Source organism: Girardinichthys multiradiatus, chromosome 3 (assembly GCF_021462225.1).
Source record: "Girardinichthys multiradiatus isolate DD_20200921_A chromosome 3, DD_fGirMul_XY1, whole genome shotgun sequence".
Taxonomy (NCBI): domain Eukaryota; kingdom Metazoa; phylum Chordata; class Actinopteri; order Cyprinodontiformes; family Goodeidae; genus Girardinichthys; species Girardinichthys multiradiatus.
Window position 1 is genome coordinate 41,680,885 of NC_061796.1, and position 21,426 is coordinate 41,702,310.

General features: G+C 37.6%; 1 protein-coding gene across 10 annotated transcripts in view; it reads left to right on the forward strand.

The window, feature by feature from the left end:
• Positions 1-19,906, forward strand: part of cspg5a (chondroitin sulfate proteoglycan 5a) — an 81,468-nt gene extending 61,562 nt beyond the window's left edge. Inside the window, exons 4-7 of one of the 10 annotated variants that reach the window (XM_047360585.1) lie at positions 5,954-6,110; positions 9,543-9,599; positions 16,089-16,190; positions 18,919-19,055. In XM_047360585.1, coding sequence (XP_047216541.1) covers positions 5,954-6,110; positions 9,543-9,599; positions 16,089-16,175 — 301 coding nt within the window. In that variant the 3' untranslated portion in view covers positions 16,176-16,190; positions 18,919-19,055. Of the gene's footprint in view, positions 1-5,953; positions 6,111-9,542; positions 9,600-16,088; positions 16,191-18,918 lie in introns of all 10 variants that reach the window. The other 9 variants (XM_047360588.1, XM_047360578.1, XM_047360579.1 and 6 more) reach the window with 9 other exon arrangements.
• Positions 19,907-21,426: the final 1,520 nt, after the last annotated feature.

The following is a 21,426-nucleotide window of genomic DNA, read 5'->3' on the forward strand; positions in this document are numbered from 1 at the left end:
TTATCTAACCCAAACTGTAGCTCACCAACCCTAGTTTGAAGAACGTTGTTACCTTGAAAGAAGGATTTGTGGCACTTCTGTAGTTTCCATACCCAGACTGTTTGGGTTTTTCGTACCTGGAAATATCACCAAGCAACCAGATGGGTCTTTTCGGTAAGTATGAGAAAAATGTAGCAGCCTTCTTTTTACCAGCTGACCAGTAATGGGCAGCAATCAGTGTGGGAGGGGTAACACTGTTTTATCCTAGGTTTTATTGAGCTGAGGAAACTCCAGTCATTCCAGCACTTTCTCTGCAGCTCATTAAAAGAACTATAACCTCTTGTAGACTGGTGTCACTTGTTTGCCTTTAAATACCTCCTGTCTTAGTGCAGCCAAGAAGGCATATGTATCTCACTAATGCCTCCTGATGCATATTCCACACACTTTTCTGCGAACTAGCAGCTGTTATGCCCAATTTTGCAAAAGTGCATTTACATGTGTTTCTTTTTACCTACACTCTCTTTCTGTGCTCTGTTTAATTTGGCATCTGCTTGACTGCAAAAACATAAATAATTTGTTTCTTTATATAATTATAAATGAATGGAGGCAGTAAGAGGTTAAACTGTAATAACAGTATGAAAAGAAATACTAGCTGTTTAGAAACCACAGCTTTTAAAGATCTCAGTGTACCTTGCAACCACAAACTTCCATATATTTTATGGGAATTTAAAGTGATCGGTCTGATACTTTAGATGGACGGATATGTGTTGGTTTGGAGTTTCTCATTCTTGTTTTGGATGATGGATTGAACAGTTCTCCATAAGGTGTTCAAATTTTTGGATATTGTTTTACAACTTTATCCTGCTTTAAACTTCTCCACCCCTTTCCTGACCTGTCTGGTTAGTCCCTTGTTTGCTCACTAATGTTCTCGAACAAACCTCTAAAGCTTCCACTGAACAGCTGTATTTATACTAGGGTTAAAACACACAGATTGACAGGATGATCTGCCAATTAGGTGCTCTTTGTTTGCACTGATTTTATTTTATTTGCTGGTAGTGTTCAGATTTCTATTTGGAAAACATTTGGAAAACCGTGGATCATTTTCCTTCCATTTGACAATTATGTAACTGGTTGGTCTATCACATAAAATCTCAGAAAAATCAATGAAAATTAAATGGTTGTAACTTGACAGAAGAAGAAAAGTTCAGAGTATGAAAACATTTGCAAAGAACTACATAGCTGTGATGCGTTGCTAATTCAAAAAGGGACTTTGCTGTGCTGTAACCTCAGAACCTTTGGAAAAAGCTAAAAAACCATGCATTTAGTGCAATGCACTTTATCATAAAGAAAATGCTTTCAGAAAGGTGGGAGAAAACGAGAGCAACAGACAGATTAAAGGGATGGATTGAATTTAAAAAGTAGTGAGTGGAGGATTTTTTGTCCTTGCTTCACCAATGCTCGTATTTGGATACTGATCTCCATGGCAACAAAGCTGTTGATGTAGATGAGAAGCAACCCAGTGACCGAGCACCATGGATGCAAATGGGAACCAAAGGACTGAGACCTCTTCTCAATCTCCCACGCTGCAGGGTTTATTTTTAGGACCGCAGGGAGGGATATCATGCTAGCTGTGTTGGAGATTAAAGTCGGTGGTAAGAAGGAAAGTGGTGCAGTGAGTTGCATCCATGATGCTGGCTTGCAAAAATCTAAAATGGAAAGAGAGGGTGATGTCATTGGAACTGTGGATCCAGCTGAAAGTAGGGCAGTCTGAAAAGACGGAGGGGAGGGCGGCGGGAAACGGGCAGGGGAGGTGGGGTTGACCTACATACAGCTGTGAAACCTGAGGGGTGTGAGCGGCAGGGTGCTGCATGAAAGAGAAAATACTGCCTCATCAAGTGGTGAGCTTTAAGAAATCGATAAGGAATGAGAAGGATGTAGTAAAAGAGGAAGGTATAAAGGACAGCAGATTAGGAGATCAGAAAGGAGGGCAAGATGAGGATGGGGGAGTGACAGTTCAGTGTTGCATGAAGGAAGGAAACAGAGTGAAAGATAAGGAAGAGAGAGGAGCTATGGGGAGAAAAACTCAGCGTGACACACTCAGAGGAGTGTGTTTGGTTGTGAAAAGGCTCATGAATACTTGAAACTCCCACACTCTCCATCTGCTGTGAATTTCTGCAGCGCATCTGAGATCAGGCGACATCCTGGTCAGGAAAATGAAAGATTGATGGTGGATTTTACATTTTTAAATGCTACTTCCTTCAATCTGAAGTAAAAGTAACTAATTACAAGTGGGTTTTTTTTTGTTTATACTCATGTCAAATTGAATCCTAAAACTGAAGTTACTATTTGTTTTCCCTGATGTAATGAGTAGCTTTGGCTGTGAGTTCTCTGCTTTGATACACATCATTACTTTCTGGTCAAACGCTCTTCGACCAGAAATGCAACAGACACAAACATAATCCGATAGTTCAGTGGTTAATAATAGCCTGGTGAGCTATTAATCTGATGTACAGTGCTTGTAAAGAGTTTATCTGAATCAACCTGGCTGCTGAACTGAAAATTAGATATGATATTTACTCTTGTGCTGAGTTAAAAACAGCTAAATGATGCCTCAGCTGCCTAGCTGTTCAACAAAACTTTTATCAGGATACATGATAAAAATATTATGGATTTGTTTCTGGGCAAAATTCTTACAAAGACTTAAAAATTTTTTCGTCCACTCTAATATTTTTTAAATGTCCCTCAGGAAGTTCCACCTCGACACCAGAGCTCCAGAGCTTTTGTATCCATCAAAAAACTTACATTTTACCAATATTATTGGCAAATGTGGTCGATTCCATTTGAGCCATTTAATTTCCTGTCACTGCCCCAGCTTTTAAACAGAATTCACAAATTTTCAGTAGAGTTCAGTTCAGGGCTTTGGAAAAGCACATCCGGAATATTCATAAGCCTTCAAAAACTCACTTGTTTTAGATCAACACCCTCATGGAACTGTGTCCATGTTTCATTTATTAACCTCAAACAGCTCCCCTCAGATGAAAACAAATTGGTTAGAAAGTTCAGGAACAGACCAGCAACCAACAAGCCTTGAGCATTACGTAGGATGAAAACAGCTGGAACACCAGCATCACCTTCCACAGTGAAGCCAGTTTCACATCACAATGCACTGACACTTTCACTAATTTGTATCTGCTTAAATTGAAAAACCCCAAGCCTTTTGTGTTTTATTGTCATTTCAGACACATATTTGCTGTTAATTTTGAGTTAATTGACCATAATACCAAGACATATGTTTGGAGGTATTTTGCTAACTGTTGGGTGGTGGTGGCATAATGCTGTGGGACTGTTTTGGTTCCAAAACCACTGCTGTTCTCATGGTCTCCAGGTGTTTGATGATTTGATTTTCTTTTGTATTTTTGACCAATCCTTGCTGTTAGGTTCTTAGACTTTGTATTCTTCAGTCCAGTTCCCTATGTCCATTGTTGTTAGGTGTATTTCTCAATTAATTTTACCTCCTGGTTAACTTTAGTGTTTATGTACATTTTTGTATTATTATTATTCTGCTGGATTTAGTCCCTATGTTTCTCTATGTCTGCTCCTGCTCATTTACTCTCCCTCATCTCCTCTTGATTACCTGCTTGACCTTCATTTTCTCCATTCTCTCCCTGTATGTAAGCTTTCATTGTTCTCTGCTGGTTTCTCCTGCTGGCCTGTCTGTTTCATATCTGTTCCCTCCATTATACTTCTCCATGGTTTTGCTCTGTGTCTCTGCCTCATGGTTCCAGTCCCTGCCCTACTACTGTGTTCTCCATGCCAGCTGTAAGTCTTTTGGCATTTATTAAATATTGTTTCACTTTACCCTTCTGCTTCCTTGTTTACCTGCACTCAGTGAACTACAAACCATGACAGTTGTATTGCAAAGAGCAGATAAAGGAGGACTACCTTCAAGTTTTCCAACTTCTTTCAAAATGAACAGCTAGATGGTTGAAATTGAGACACAATTGGGTGTTCCAGCAGGAGAGTAATACAATCAGCATTCAATCAAAAAAAATATATATAAGTAAATCATTTCCCTTATGAAACACAACCCTACAAATGATAACAATAATACTGTCAAATAACAGTAACTGACAATTCTGCAGCAGTTTTTCACCTCTTCATAATTGGTTTATCCCTGTGTGGCTCCAAAACTATCTCATAGTTTTAAGATTTGCACTTGATAAACAAACGGTATCTTCTGACAAGTAATTGGTTTTGTTGCAGAAGTGTAGCTGAAATTGAATATGCATTGTTTGAATGCGGCTTCACACTGGGTTAACACCCTGCTAAAACACTAAAAAGAGAGAAAAAACAGAATTTTGATGGTTTTGTCTATGTCTTTTGGGTGATATTAAGAAATTGGCTTGTCATTATGCGTGACAGAGCATGACAGTGGGATCCTGGGCAGAGCCTGGAGAATCTAGGTTTGACCTGTGGCAGTGATATTTAAATTTTTGCTAGGCTATAACATTGATTGTGCTATACATTCAAACTCTGTTTGCCAGCAATATATTTGGGCCGTTGGATGGACCTTTACTGTCTTTTATGCCCACACTGAAAAAAATCTTGCCAAAGCACCCAGAGAAAAGTGCGGCCATTGTAATCAAAGTAAAGAGGAAAAAAAGTCAGAAAAATGTGGGTTAATCACAATAAATATTCATCAGTGTCATATTTCCCATATAATGTACCGTTCTTGTCGAGAATGTAAAGTAGGACCATAGCTGGGATACCTTTGGCGGTAGCGTAGTGTTTTTGTGATGTGATCTTCCCTCATGTATCTGTAATACAGGTCTTCATCTGGTGTGCAGGAGGTGTAAAAGAAAAAAAGGAGGACTACAAGAAACTACCCTTACCACAACTACACGTTTCTAAAGCCTGTCAACCAAAACTTCATATCTTGTTCGTTTAATTGTACCAAGAATCTTAATAAATGTAAAAAATACATCGTAAGTACATTTTATGTACAGGATAAACAACTGATATTTGTTCAAAGGAAGCCAAGTGAGTTCTTTATCTCTTCCACACCCGCATTACTATTTTAATCAAATCTAATGTGAAAGCTCTGCAGGCAGAACAGAGAAATGGTTGCTTTTTGAACCACAAAGAAGACCACAGCCTCTTTAAGTCTACACATGAAAAAGAAAGCCCCAGAAGGGAGTGGTGGGCTGATGTTCCTTCAAGTGTTCACAGTAATAGTTTGTTTGAATGACAGGGTGACATTAGAGCCAGAAGAGAAAAGATGCAAAACTGGTATCGTTCTCAACAAAGTTAGCGTTTGATTTGGTGTCTTTTGCTTTGAGAAATCTGTGACGAAGAGGAAGGAGCACAAACCTCAAAGAGTTCTATCTGACTTTGTCAAACGGGAATTCCTGAAGTAGTTTCCTCCCAGAAAGATAATTCTTGTATTTATTATGTGACTTTTTTCATTAAAAAACAGTAAAAAAAGAAGTCATGTCTGCTTTATATATTTAGAACCAGGTAACATTTTAGTGTTGCATCACAGATAAATGTTTATTTTAGTTTTCTTTTATAATTTCTCATGTTGAGCTGTCTGATATTGCTTTTGTGCTTTTTTTCCACTTTTTATGCTTTTCTTCTTGCCTTTTCCACAATGCGATATTTTCCCTCTCCTTTTGTAGCCCTACAACCCCACATATTGTTCTGTTTTGTCTGATTCCTTTGTGCCATTTCATCCTTGTATCTTACTTTCACATCATCTTTCTTCCTTAACAACCTGCAGCGTCTTTGCTTCACTGTCCTATAATTATAACTTTGTCTCCTTTCCAAATTTCTTGACTTTTTCTCCAAACCATCAAACATGTGCCTATATGTTTATTTTTCCTTGCTCCTCTGCCTCAAAATTCTTAAATTTCCCTTTGTTTTCTTTTTTTGGTTTCTCCCTTTGTTCGATCCCTTCCATCCCACCGGCGACCAGCAGTAAGTACCGGCCTTCATCGGAGCAGCACAATGATAATTTCTCGCTGTCCACCATCGCTGAGGGCTCCCACCCAAATGTAAGGAAACTCTGCGAAACCCCTCCTAACGTCCCTCATGCCCGTGCATTGGCTTACTATGATAACATTATCTGTCAGGTAACGTGGTTCTCGCCTCTCTCTCCCACCCTTTTTCTGCATCTCCCTCCTAACCTGAATCCTGCTTGGGCCCTCAACTTCCCCTCAAAATGCATGGGCATGAGTATTCCCAGATACTCTGAGGTGTATCTTGAAGGAGGGAGGATGGGTGGGGTCCAAGTGCCGGGTGCTGATAATCATACTGGATCTCTTTATTTCTTAAATATTTCTGTTTTTAAAAACTGCATAGAGATGCACCAATTAGAGAATTTTTTCCAATCTTCTCTGAGCTGGCAATATCGATTTTAGACCATTCAGTTTTAAGAACAACACTTAAACAGCATTTAAAATATATCCATCTAGGCCTTCCTGCCATGAGCTGTGGTTAATTATTTATATTAGGTGCAGAAGTGTCGCCTCACCGTTTGTTTAAAAAAATAAAAAATAAAAAGATTTTTAGTTGACATGTTAAAACCCCTTTATCATCTTATGTTAGCATTTAGCACAACTACACTGCAAACAGCAATTGTTGTGAAAATTGAACAAAATAATGTAGATCCTTATCTTGGCTCTGAGATTTCAAAAATCTATCAACAGCCTGAGAACTGTTTAAAAAACTATTTAGGAGAATATTACATCTCTAAATGTGTACACCTTTTGGGCAAAATGCCTAAATAATGAACCATTATTGGCAAAAGGTATTGTGGTAAAAGTTCTTTGTAAAACCAGAAATCTGCTGTTAAAACCAGAATGGAGAAAAAAGAAAAAAAACATGTCATAATCTTTAACAAACATGAAAATATGTCAAAAATATTGCTAATGGAGTGTAAACAAAGAAATTAATATCCATGGAGTTACAGAGTTATAAAACTTTTAGCTTGATTGGTTTTATTGATTTAGTTTCCTGCTTTTGTTGCTTATCAGACCTTAATTAATTGTACCTATGCAAACATTAACTTTCATGCATTACAAAGTACAAATGTGCTGAAGGTTACATAAAACATAAATTTCAGTCATCATATCATGCAAACCTTACTTCTGAGGTTAACTTCATCAGAAGCACCGCATAACTTACTGCTGTGGTTGGATGAGGGCTCAAACACAGCTGGGGGTTAGGGGTTCAAATCCCCCCTGACACCAAGCAGGCTCTTTGAAGAGTTAAAGATTTTTATAGTTACAATAAGAACATTTTTGGAGAAGAAAATCCTTGCAGTGAACCCTGCCTGTTCTCTGTCCTTCTAACTTGCTCTTTCTCTTATCACCTCTTTGTATCTATACTTTATGTCAAGGCATGTCTGCTCTGTCGCTTATATGCGCCTCCTAATGGCCATGTCAGCCACTGCAGCTCCTCTTGTTTACTTTATTAAATTGTCTGACTTGTTTATCCTGAAGGTTGGTAGGGAAAGAGGGAGGAATAAGTGATACTAAAAAAGAATTTATTCAGGATGTAGTAGTGATATCACAACAGGTAAAGTAAAAGTGTTTGGTATTTGAAAAAAATTGTTGTGGTTATCAGGATAAACATCTGGGATGCAACCTTGCTGCTGCCTGAAGGTGGCAGTCTGGCAGGTTTTCCACTAACTGAAGCATGGGTAGCTAGTTGTGCTAACACCAAAGTTGTAGCAGCATGGGTTGCTGTAGTGCTACAACTGAGGTTTGTTTTGTTTTATTTTAGCTAAAAATTAGTTTATTTTCAGGATGTGGAACCACCCTCTCACTGCTCTTTCAGTAGTTTGTTCAACCCAGTCTATAGGCTTTGAACTTGTTCCTTTTAGCAGTTTTACGTTTAGTTTCTTTTCTTGGAAATGAGTCCTGCTAATTCATTCTAACTACAAGTAAAAGTCTTGTCTCTTCAATAAATCTTAAACCCCAAAACACGAGATTGCAAAAAAGAAAAAAATCCATCATCACTTTTTAACAACATCTCAAAAAGTTCCAACTCACAACACTTCTCAGTCACTGGATTGATTAGTACTTCTGGTATACAAATGGGTTGACTGTAAGCTCCTAAAGGTACCATGTGAAATATTTTTGAGGGTGGATGACAAAATTGGACAAATATAGATTTACACATGGTTAATGAAGAAAAAACTCTTTTGCGAGACAATTTTTTGGAAAGAAATATGAGTAAAAATATATCCTTCAGCAAGCAACAACCAGGGTTGGGTTCTGATGCTACTTTCCGATTTGGATTTTTCAGTATACTGACATAAAGAAATTTTATTCACTTTCTAAAATTCACTTTCTAAAAGGAAAATATTTAATTTTTCAAAATATACAAAATGTGAAAAGCTATCACCGCTTTTCTAAAGATAGCCTAAGAAAAATAAAAATTGTTCAGTATTATTAAGAGGCGACTGTGGCTCAGTAGGAAGAGCAGTCGTCTTGCAATCAGAAGGTTGTGGGTTTGATTGCAGCTTCCTCCTGCCATATGTCAATGTGCCCCTGGGCAAGGCTCTTAACCTCAAGTTGCCTACCAATCTGCATATCAGTGTATGAATGTGTGAGCGTTAGTGAGTGCAATTGGGTGAATGTGACACTAGTGTAAAGCGCTTTGAGCAGTCTGTATGACTGGAAAGGTGCTATATAAGTTCAGTCCATTTACCATTAGTTTCTGTTCACTGCTTTTATGTCTAGTTTTTTACATATGAACCAATTTGAGTCTTTGGAATTTGAAGCAAATGTAAAACATAACATGTATTTTCCTAATGTAGTATTTTAATATTTAAATAACAGCTGATAGTCTAAGTAAAAATCGTTGATGAGCAAAAACAATTTATAGTTTGGACCTGTAAAGTACATTATGTAAAACAGCATTACATTCCAATTGAATCCCAACCCTGCTTTCAAATAAATGTAAATAATCCATTTAGTGTTTCTGCAGAATGTTCTAGCATTATCGGTATGATGCAGAGGAGCACATTCTCTCCAGTTCAACATCAAAATATGTATTCCCAGCTACTATTCAATCCAGTTTGTAAGACACAAATGGGCACAAAACATAATTTCATAATTAAACCATAGGTACACCCTACAATAAAAAAAAAATCCAAATCTGTGCCACTATGGTCCAGAACCTCATCATAAATTTCCAAACCTGTGTGTGCTGTGTTGGTTCATACTAACAGTGAAGCAGCACCAGAGTCTGTGCTGGAACAAATCTGAATCCAGCTGGGAATATCAGCTGACATTGGACATGAAGTCGAGTTACTCCTACTGTTGGTCTCTGTCTCCAACCCCCAGCCTCTCTGTCTATTTTATCTCTGTCTCTTCCTGTTTCCCTCCTAATCTCTACTTGTCTCTGATCTGTTGGCTCTTCAACTCTTCCTCCTTCTTTCAATATACTTCACACTCTGTCTTTCTCCATCCTCCCACATCTGTCTTTCTTCTGAGGATGGATTGTATGGTTGTTTTTGAGGAATATAACCCTTTGCCCCGTCCCCCTCCCTTCAGAAAACCATGAGCAGATACACCTGGGAGTGTAAGACCAAAGAGGAGTCCGACTGCGAGGTAAGACCAAATTTCAGAAATGTCAGACAGTCCCAACCCCTTGTCACCCTCCCAAACAGCTCTCTCATTGTTACTGTGGCCCTGTCAATCACCCCTCTCAACTGTCAGTGGATCAGTCCAAGCCTCAGTCCATCTGGACAAATAAAGACAAACAAAAGTACCTTATACAAAGCTTTGACAGGCTAGAACTGAGAAGATTAGATATAAGATTTGTTTTAACAAATTTAAATATTGAAGTTAAAACCAGAGGTCTATTATTTTGTCTGTCTGAAGTTAAAACAGAATAAACGTTACGGTTTTAGGTCAGTCAAGATTATTATTTTTTTACTCTCTTTAAATTCAGATGTTGACATATAGTAAAAGTACTATGTCTTTAAACAACTTGCCAAAACCCAAAGCTTCACAATGTTAGAGTTAAATGGAGGCACAGATGCATTTTGCTCAAAACACATTGAGACACCATGGAAAAATCAAAAGATATCAGAGAGTTTTGGACCTCCAAAAGTCTGGTTTATCCATGGGTACCATTTCCGGATGCGTGAATGTGCCCCCTTTATGTTATATAAAGAAACAAGGGAATGTTCAGCCATCATCCCCTTCAATAAGAAGACAGGTTCTGTGTCCCAGAGATGTTGTGTGTACACACGGATCCCAGAGCAAAACCAAGTAGCAGCATCACATGGTGTGGGTGCTTTTCTACAGGAGCGACTGGTGTACTTCAAACAATTTATTGCATTTATAGAAAAAGCAATACATAAAAATACTGAAGCAACATCTTAAGATGTCAGTCAGGTAGGTGAAGCTTGAGTTTAAATGGGTCTTTCAAATGGACAATGACCCAGAGCATACTGCCAGATTGGCTACAAATGGCAAAGAACAAAGTAATTGTTTTAGGGTGACCATCATAAAGACCTGATCTCAGTTTCATAGAAGGTTTGTAGGCAGAGCTGAAAAGTTTTACGACCAGCATTATCAGAAGGAATGGGCCAGAATAACTTACCCGAGACATACAGTTTAAAAGACAATTTCACCAAATACTAAGGAAATACATGTGAACTATAGAATTTGAAGATGAAAAAAATATCTTAAAGACGGTTTTTCTCATTATTCAAGTACTCAGGAAAGATCAATAATCTTGGTAATCAAAACCGCCCTAAAGATGAAAAGGTTAGTCTTACTTAATGTCAAAGAGCAAGAAAAAATTTTTTTTTTCTTTTAAACAGGTGTACAGGTCCTTCTCAAAAAATTAGCATATTGTGATAAAGTTCATTATTTTCCATAATGTCATGATGAAAATTTAACATTCATATATTTTAGATTCATTGCACATTAACTGAAATATTTCAGGTCTTTTATTGTCTTAATACGGATGATTTTGGCATACAGCTCATGAAAACCCAAAATTCCTATCTCACAAAATTAGCATATCATTAAAAGGGTCTCTAAACGAGCTATGAACCTAATCATCTGAATCAACGAGTTAACTCTAAACACCTGCAAAAGATTCCTGAGGCCTTTAAAACTCCCAGCCTGGTTCATCACTCAAAACCCCAATCATGGGTAAGACTGCCGACCTGACTGCTGTCCAGAAGGCCACTATTGACACCCTCAAGCAAGAGGGTAAGACACAGAAATAAATTTCTGAACGAATAGGCTGTTCCCAGAGTGCTGTATCAAGGCACCTCAGTGGGAAGTCTGTGGGAAGGAAAAAGTGTGGCAGAAAACGCTGCACAACGAGAAGAGGTGACCGGACCCTGAGGAAGATTGTGGAGAAGGGCCGATTCCAGACCTTGGGGGACCTGCGGAAGCAGTGGACTGAGTCTGGAGTAGAAACATCCAGAGCCACCGTGCACAGGCGTGTGCAGGAAATGGGCTACAGGTGCCGCATTCCCCAGACCTGGGCTACAGAGAAGCAGCACTGGACTGTTGCTCAGTGGTCCAAAGTACTTTTTTCAGATGAAAGCAAATTCTGCATGTCATTTGGAAATCAAGGTGCCAGAGTCTGGAGGAAGACTGGGGAGAAGGAAATGCCAAAATGCCGGAAGTCCAGTGTCAAGTACCCACAGTCAGTGATGGTCTGGGGTGCCGTGTCAGCTGCTGGTGTTGGTCCACTGTGTTTTATCAAGGGCAGGGTCAATGCAGCTAGCTATCAGGAGATTTTGGAGCACTTCATGCTTCCATCTGCTGAAAAGCTTTATGGAGATGAAGATTTCATTTTTCAGCACGACCTGGCACCTGCTCACAGTGCCAAAACCACTGGTAAATGGTTTACTGACCATGGTATCACTGTGCTCAATTGGCCTGCCAACTCTCCTGACCTGAACCCCATAGAGAATCTGTGGGATATTGTGAAGAGAACGTTGAGAGACTCAAGACCCAACACTCTGGATGAGCTAAAGGCCGCTATCGAAGCATCCTGGGCCTCCATAAGACCTCAGCAGTGCCACAGGCTGATTGCCTCCATGCCACGCCGCATTGAAGCAGTCATTTCTGCAAAAGGATTCCCGACCAAGTATTGAGTGCATAACTGTACATGATTATTTGAAGGTTGACGTTTTTTATATTAAAAACACTTTTCTTTTATTGGTCGGATGAAATATGCTAATTTTGTGAGATAGGAATTTTGGGTTTTCATGAGCTGTATGCCAAAATCATCCGTATTAAGACAATAAAAGACCTGAAATATTTCAGTTAGTGTGCAATGAATCTAAAATATATGAATATTCAATTTTCATCATTACATTATAGAAAATAATGAACTTTATCACAATATGCTAATTTTTTGAGAAGGACCTGTATATGTCAATATCTGATTTCAACTGTGTATAAAAATAGCAAAACATATCAATGAAATGAAATTTGCATACCCTGTTCCCCATCACACACTGTGATTTATTATTTTCTGTACTGGCTACAAAAAACGGAATAATATTAGCACGTGCGAGATTTAGGTGAGGATATATTTCGATTTGCAGTCCGTGGGAAGGTTTATAGTTAGAAGCAACTCTTAAAATCTTCATGTTGTTACAGTTTGTTTAAAACCTGTAAAATGTTTAGAGTGAGTAAGAAACAACCTGCATTATATTTTACCTTTCCACTGTTCAAAATTTTATAAAAAGCGAGGTCACCTTCAAACAAGGTTAACACCGTCAAATTAATTATAAAAAAAAAAACAAATTAAAACTGGTCTGATTTCCTTATTTGTCATGAGGGTTTCATGCACTTGTGTGATTTGCACAGCATGATTTGAGCTTTGAGTAAAATTAGGATGTCACAAAAAATGAAAACCAAAATGTATAACATAAAGTTGCTTTTGTTTAAAACAGAAAAGCAACAATTAGTCCTACTACAAATAGTATATATAGTTATAGTAATAATGTTTTGATTTTGATATGTGGATTTAAGCAAAATACAGAATAAACACCAACTAAATTTGGCTATAGTTTTCAAGTGCTTATGCAAACAATATACCTTTTTATTATTCTGGTCTTTAGTAGTTATAGCAAGTATAACAAACTCGTATTAGCTTGCTAATTAGTGGGCCTTTCTTCTCAGATAGCCAACCTGTAGTTGGCTACTTAACACACCACTTCTTGTGACTCAACTGTACTTTGTGAGCCGCATTGTTTAATAAGAGTAATGGGTGGAGTGCCATTGGGTTCCATGCAATGGCTGTCTTAAATTTGTCTTTCTGGTAAACAAATTAAATATTTCGTAGTTTTGTTTCAGCAAGCAATTGGTGGGGGAGGGGCATTGCTGCATTATCCTTCATATAGCCAGATAGAATCTGGTCCCTCCAAGACTTTCTCTGGCATCTGAGATTTAAAAAAGGACTTTTGAGTTGCAGGAATTATATCACATGAAATTATACCAGTTTAACTTGGTACACCTTGATACTAAAAACCTAGTCATGAGCTCTTGTTTCTACTCACAACTCGTAAAAAGCACCTGAATTGTGTCTTCTGGTACCAGGAGAAACTTTATCTGGTCTGATAAAACAAACACATTAGAAATTCATTCACAATTTTGATCTTGGCATTGTTTGATTAACTCATGTCCGGATGTCTGCATTGTTGACTAATAGTTTATATATATGTGGTGCCAACTCTACCTCTATAGCATGCTCCGTTAGGACCCTCTAAAATGGAGCTAGATAAGAAAGAAAGAAAGAAAAAAGAAAGAAAGAAAGAAAGAAAATTAAAACTATGTGAACATGCCCTTTAATTGAGGTCCTGTTGAAAGAGGCCATCAACCTCATCACACAATTCTAAAAAATCACACTGACCCTTCATTGGAAAAAACAGCCTTTTACAAAAAGAACTGTTTACTGAGAAGGTGAACACAAAGTTCTTGTCTTCTGCACCGTGCCATAAACTGGAGTTATTTCTCTGCTGTAATTGAAAGCTTTGTGCTTCATTCATGGTGTTGGATTGAACCCACTTGTCCCCGATCTTCCTCTCAAAGTAATTCAACCGGGTGTAGGCGTATCCTTCCCTCTGCAGCAAATGGTGGAAAGGAATTGTTTTCTGTCAACAGTAAATCAATTCAATGCAGGAAATACATTGCCGAGGCAGTGTCGGCAGTAAATTTTAAGAGGATTTCCATCAAATGTATTGGGTCTTGTTGACTTATCACAGCGGAGCTGACCTAAGGTTTTCAGCAGAATTAAGCAATTTAAATCATTCTGAACTAGTTGGTTATCCTCAAAGACAGGAGTTCATGTTAAGCCACAAACAACAATGTCTGATCATGCTCTGCCAGTCAAACAATCACAAATCCTTTATTAAATAAAGACTGATCTGCACTGTCCAAAGATAGTCATACACCCTGAGAGGCAAACATTTACTCTGCAAACACAAAGATGGTAGGAAAGTACAGATACTCACACATACCCATATACCAACAGAAATATTTTACTCTGAGGCCCCCCGTAATACATTGAATGCTAATGCGCATACATGGATTTATTCACATTAGTGACTGCATTTCGAGGAATGCATTTTCCATAATTTTTCTCACTGCCTGAAAAACAAATCCTGGTCTCTCATATCCTTCAAAGTTGAAGTTGTTTAGAGATAATTGACTCAAATCTGTTCTTAACAATTTCAGAAAGTTTTCAGATAGTAAATCTGGAAGGATATCGTTTGCGTCAATCACAGTGTGGCACATAAATCAACAACACTGACAAAGGTGTGTAGTGAAGTCAGTTCTGGTACCAGTCGACCCACTGGAGAGCAGATAAGTAACAGCATAAGCTTTTGACTTGCTTTGAAAAGACTCTTGGCGCAGATGCTTCTGTGATGGCAAAGCAAGATTGAACCTTACTAGAAAAACTTAGAAAATTGATTACAAACTATAACACAATGTTGTGTGAAATAACTGGAATGGGCTTGTTTCTGGTCATAGTGCTCCAAAAACCATCAGTTTATCGAAATCTTTAGTAAAAATTCCCACAACTTTACTGCAACAACTTAAAAGGAAAGGATGACAGTAGAGAGTCAGGCATAGTGGTTTTAAAATTGCATATTTTTAAACAAAAGTAGTTTTAACCAAAATAACTCATTAAGTAATTAATGCTTGAACCCACTCGTGTTTCTGTGTGCTTAAATTGAACCAAACATCAATTGAAAGCAGATCATTAGAGGTGAACACAGGTCTTAAATGATTTTACAACAAACAGAAGAAGCAGTTTGCTTAAACCGAACATAAACCTGATCACTTTCCTTGGTGTAGGTTTGCAAGTAAATAAGAAATATGATCTTTTCTTTAATTAGAAGGACCAAGTAACATCCTAAAGAATATCCTCTTCAGTTTTTTCCAAATTATTTATCAGGGTAAAGTGTTACTATAGTATCAACAAAAAAGGTAAATTAGAAACATAAATCATAACCTCTACTGATTTTTCTTTTTTACCAATTAAGGAAAAACAAATACAACAACACCCAGCATAGTATTTGCTCAAATCACATATCAACAGACATTTTGTGAAAACAGCTTCTTGTGCCGCTTCAGTCCTTTCATATCTGAGTTGTGCAACAAACTTAATTTCGTCTCAATAGAAATAAACTTTAGCCAAACATGCAAGAAAAGAAATGTTGTTGTTCAGCAGGTGTAGACCTTAATTCGAACAATGGACAGTCAGTAATTTGATTTCTTGGAAATGGTGCAAGTGATTTGGATAAAATGGAATAAATCTCGACTGAATCTGACAAAAAATTATAAATTAACCAGAAAACAATCTCCTCATGCATGCAATTGTACAGCGCACAGAATGCAATCCTAGAACTGACAAAAGGACATCAAGAACCGTCCATCTGCCTCCATCATCATCTTCATCTTCAGAAACCCTGTTTATATCTGTTCCCACTCCCCCCCCAAAAGTTTATTACCACACAAAAGTCTTCGTGACTCTGTGCTCCCACCCACTGCCCACACCCCTCCACCCATGCACAACAACAATGAAACCCAACAAACGCAAGAATTTTCTAGTTTCATGCTGACGGGAGGACAGAGGGCCCCTATCCCGTAACCATGGAAGTGACATACCCACACGTCCTGCCTGAAGTTACTATCTAGGCCAACAGCCATCGGGTAAATCCTCTCACTGCTCTTCCACTCTGAAAGTACCATTGCGTTCAAATGCAAACATTCAATTAGGGAGTGTTTTCAAAAGGCACAGGCCTCAGGGTCTGGACTTGCGTGTGTGAACGAGAGCATCTATATCTGGCCATAGTGTGTGTGTGTGTGTGTGTGTGTGTGTGTATGTGTGTGTGTGTGTGTGTGTGTGATTGTGACAAAGAGGCGCAGACTGACACCCGGTGCAGCCACGTTGATAAAGCCATGCAAGATTAATGGGACTAAGAGGCTGGAAAACAGAGCTCCAATGGACTTGATGTTCAATTTTTCCCATCTGACCTTAATTAAATGCAGATGACTTAAACTAAAACAACTAAAGCACAGTGTTTTTCTTCTCCTCCAGCAACTGCTTGGGTATGTATGATGGTGGTGAACATTGAAAATAAGCTTGGGTGAACTGTTTTTATTTTGAAGCAGTAAAAGGACAGCAGAAACTGAAGGTGTTCTGCATGAGCGATCTTCACTGTTTACAGGGTGCATTTGTTTTCTTCTTGCATGTGGATGTGCATGTGCTTTCTGGGGTTGCCTGGTGAGGGTGGGTAAAGGGAGTGGGTAATGTGTCGCTCATGCAGCTCACCGCAGTGTCTCACTACATGCCAGCCGAGCATTTGAAGGCCCTTTTTGTTTTGTAGATTTAATATGTTTACAAATTGTATGTTGTGCATCACCAAAAGAAAATGTTTTAAGACTTCTCTTTAACCTCTGGTAACCAGTATGGATTCAATTATTTGTTTTTTCAATTATTTGTTAAAGACTAGTGTAGTTTTCTAACATGACAAAACAAAAGGCAAATACCATAACAAAATGCTCAAAATGCTTCAATATTTTCATAGAATTAAATATATTGTGTAGATCTATTGAGGACCAAAGGGACAAAATTAAATAAAAAAATATATCGTGAAATAAATTAATGCCCCAATAAATAATTAAATATACCATTAAATTATGAAATGCATATTTATAAAATCAAATGTTCCAATAAATATTTAAATATACATTTTAAATGATTTAATTAAATAATTAAATGTCATTTTTCTCAAATAGATTCATTTAAAAATAACTATAATTATTTCACTCTATATTTATTTATTTTATGGCTCCCATGCTGCAGTGCCATCATGAAATATTTTAAACTTTTAACTTGAAAAATCAGTAAATAAATGGTACATTTAATTCTTTAATTTATTTTTTCATGGTACATTTTTTGATTCCATGGGACATTCATATTTATTTATTTCCTGATATATTTTTTATTTCAATTGTGTCCCTTTTGGCCCTCCATAATTTGCATTTAGATAGTAGAATCAGGAGGTTAAATAGAAGTGGAGATGACAATGCCATCAATTCCATTTCCATTGGCCTCTATTTATTTATTTATTTATTATTATTTGAAAATCTGTCAACTAGCTGATTGTGGCTTAAATGGCAATTTTTTTCATTGGATTGTGTAGTGTCATCAATATCTCAATAATTGAATTTGTCGAATAACGAGGGAATATTTTAAATAACATTAAAGTTATAGACCATATTTATTCCTATAACCTGTGGCAGTTTAATAAAATTTTGATATTAATGTTTTTATATTTACATGTGTGTTGTTTCAAAATGTTTCCTGTGAAAAACTGAGAGAGTAAATCAACTTCAGACAAAAAGTTATCTATTTCTGAGCACTCAGGCACATTTTTAATGTGACATTTATTGATGTAGAAGAGTAGACGCTACATGGGTGCTCAGATTGTACGTTCATGTCGCCACCATACTGTGAGTGGCATTTTATCTGATTTATAAATTTTTTATTTAGCTCATCAGGTCAGGTTTTTCATGTTTAGCAGTGTGAAAATACTAAACCACTGAATAGTTAATAATTGTAGTTAAACCAAGACTCAAGTCTTAGACCAGGAGTTTTTATCAAATCTCAGTCGTTAGGGCTTGAGTCTACGTCGAGTCTCAAGTCTTCTATTTTTGCAACTTAAGTGCAACTCAAACCATAACTATCATCTTTGCTTAAACTGTGAAAGATGAGCTTAATTATTACCCAGTGACATTGGTGGATTATGGCATTTTAATGGTTCATAAAAATCTGTTCATGTTAGCTGTAGCTTCACAATAATGGCCCCATGAATGTCTCTTCAAATTAAGGCCGTATTAAATGACTGAATCTTTCAGGAAGCAAGATCAATCAAAAACCTTCAAGTAATATTGTTATTAGATAATCATTTCAATGTATTTTTCATCTTTATAATCATAGGTTTCTGAAAAACTGGATTTATAAGCTTAAATACTAATTTAGTTAAAACTAAATTAAATTAGGTGGTTTAGTATATTTTTAGGTATATTGAGCTAAGTACATTTTAATCACATAGTGTTTGCGCATTGGTTTTCGGACATTAGAGTTTTTTATTTGTTGCCTTGTATACTCTACAAGCTGAGCTCTCTAGGTTTTAAAAAAAATTTGGTTTAATAGGTTTCAAGAGGCTGATTCTACTGTTTTGGATTTTTGGAATAAGAGAACATAGCCTTGAACTGAAAATGTTATGTAGGGCATATAAAAACCCAAAAGCAAAAGGTACTACTAATCATCAGGGTCAGAGTTGCAGCTGAGCTTGAATGTGTCATTTATTTTGAGCCGTCCTAACTGTGCTTTTTGCCCCCCACTCCTCCACTACTGCCCATTCTTGTGTAGGATGATCCTCATTCCCAGAACAAGCTGGAGGACCCGGTGAAGGCTCCGCCCAAGGAGGACGACTCCCTCAACATCCACAACTCTCTGACCCCCAAACATGAGAACCACAAGGTCCTGGGCGAGGAGAACTCCTCGGAGGTAAACTCACTGCAGAACAACATGATGTGAAAATAAACAAAACGCAAAACAGCCCCCAGCAACTTGACAACAAAACACAGAAAACGACAAGGTGTGCCGGCAACGGGAAGATGTAGACCCCGCTCCCCTACTTTCTGTTCGCCCACTGCCGAGCTCGCCTAACCGGTCAACCAACCAGCCTGTCAACACACCAGCCAACCAACTTTGTCTGCAACTGTTTCCAACATGGCACCACTGCCACGAGCAGCCTCTGGTTGCTGCAAATAAAACAAAAGAAAAAATACACCAACTCTGCCGCCGACACTGCCCCAGCTAAAACCCCACCCCAATCTGCTTCACCCCAAAGCCCCCGGTTAATCCCCCTCTACCCCTTACATTGAGACATGACCCTGTTTCGCAGTCCTGCCCCTTCTTGTTTCTTCAACATTTTCCTCTCTGTGATACCTGCACACATGCGCACACAGACATTAGAAGCATACGCATCCTGTGAAAAGCTCTAAGACATAAACCCGCTTTTATGTGAACACTGTCACACATACCTTCCCTTTCCCCGCCTGCATTGGTGTATTTGTAAAAAGAAAGAAATCATACAGAAGTTTAAAACGTACAGAAAAAGTTGTAAAAAAGGTTTTGATGTTTGTCTGACTAATCCAGTGAGTATGTATAAATATTGGCAAAAAATTGCTTGGATTGATTTAAAAGAAGCAACACAATGTGTCTTGGTTTTCATTGATGTGATTTCTAATCCTTTGATGTACTTGTTTTTTTTTTTTGTACTTTTTTGGGACTTCAAACAGAGAATAAACAAATGAAACTCAGACAGTTGTCGAAATAAACCTTTTTAACATGACGCCTCTGGACCCTGTGTCTTCCTGCGTGTCGCCTCCCCTTTTTTCCTTCCCTTTAAATCCAACGCTTTCTGCATGGCTTTGAACACAGCTTCTTAAGTCCTTGCCCTATGTGCGCCTTAGTGCTGCTGCTTACACTAACACAGCCAGAGTTAAACACACCTGGTTCATTTCATAACCACAGGTGCAGTTCAGTGTCGTTTTGATCCAGATTTTAACACAAGTAAAATCATTCTGTTTTACTTCTAGATTATATTTTACCACAGCCATCAATTTTCTGTTATTCCTGTTCAGGGATGCATGAGCGCTGGTGCTTACTTCAGCAGGGTACACTCTGGACAGGTCGCCAGTCCATCAGAGGACCAATGAAATAGCTGTTCACAGATGCCCTTCATCTATTCTGCAAAGACGTATGGGCAAAATATCTGTCTCTAAATGTGGAAAGCTGGCAAACAGATACCCCAAAAGACTTGCCGCTGTAATTGCAGTGAAGGGTAATTCTACAAAATATTGACTCAGGTAACGTAATACATATGACCTCCACAGTTTTCTTTCACAAGTTTTATTTTTATTTTAAAAGACAGTACTAAAATCCACTTATCATTTTCTTTTCAAGTCCAAGGGGTGTGAATAATTTAGCAAAGCACTGTATAAGGGCAACATAGAGTGACCAAATACCTGTGGAAGAAAACTGGAGTACCTGGAGAAAACCCAGACATGCACAGGGAAAGTATGGAAACCCCACACAGTAAGATCTTGTTGTGAGACAAAGGTGGTAACATCCAACCTTCTGCACTAACTATTTTAATACATTTCAAATAAAAAATACTAGGTTGTTATAATTTGAGATTCATATTTCTTGTCATTTTTAACCATACAGTATTTTTCAATGTGAAAATCTGTCATCATCAGAGGCAGCTTAACTGGTATCTTATGATTACAAACGTTGGTTCTAAATATTTTTTTTTATTTAGATTTGCAAATACAGAAATTATATTCTTCAATCAAGGTCTTTGGTAAAAGCCTTTTAGTTTATTTAAAAACAGGTGTAAAGAAACTAGAGAGCAACAAACTGCTCAAACTATACTTAAAGGTATTACTAAATAAGTTACTCTTAACCCTTTTTATGTTTGTTGATATAACATTATGGAATATAAAGAAAATATCTGTGACCTGATTTGATCAAATTATAACAGAAGAAAGTGTGTAATTGGACTCAACTGTACCTACCTCTTTAATAGGATCTGTGCCTTTTCAATTAATCATGTGGGTGTAAGATACCATGCAAATATAATTTTGGTCACAAATTTTAAAAAGCTCTAAAATGACAACAAACACCCAGATCATACACACCAAGTACTAAAATATTTTGCCATAGGTTTTCTACTTATGCAGCTATGAACAGGGAAGAAGTATAAAGGCCATCTAGTTATAACATAAAATTAGACCATAATGGCCTCATTATGTATCAGCTGAATTAATATGAAGAACTGTTCCCTATAAGGGCTACATAGTATTGTAT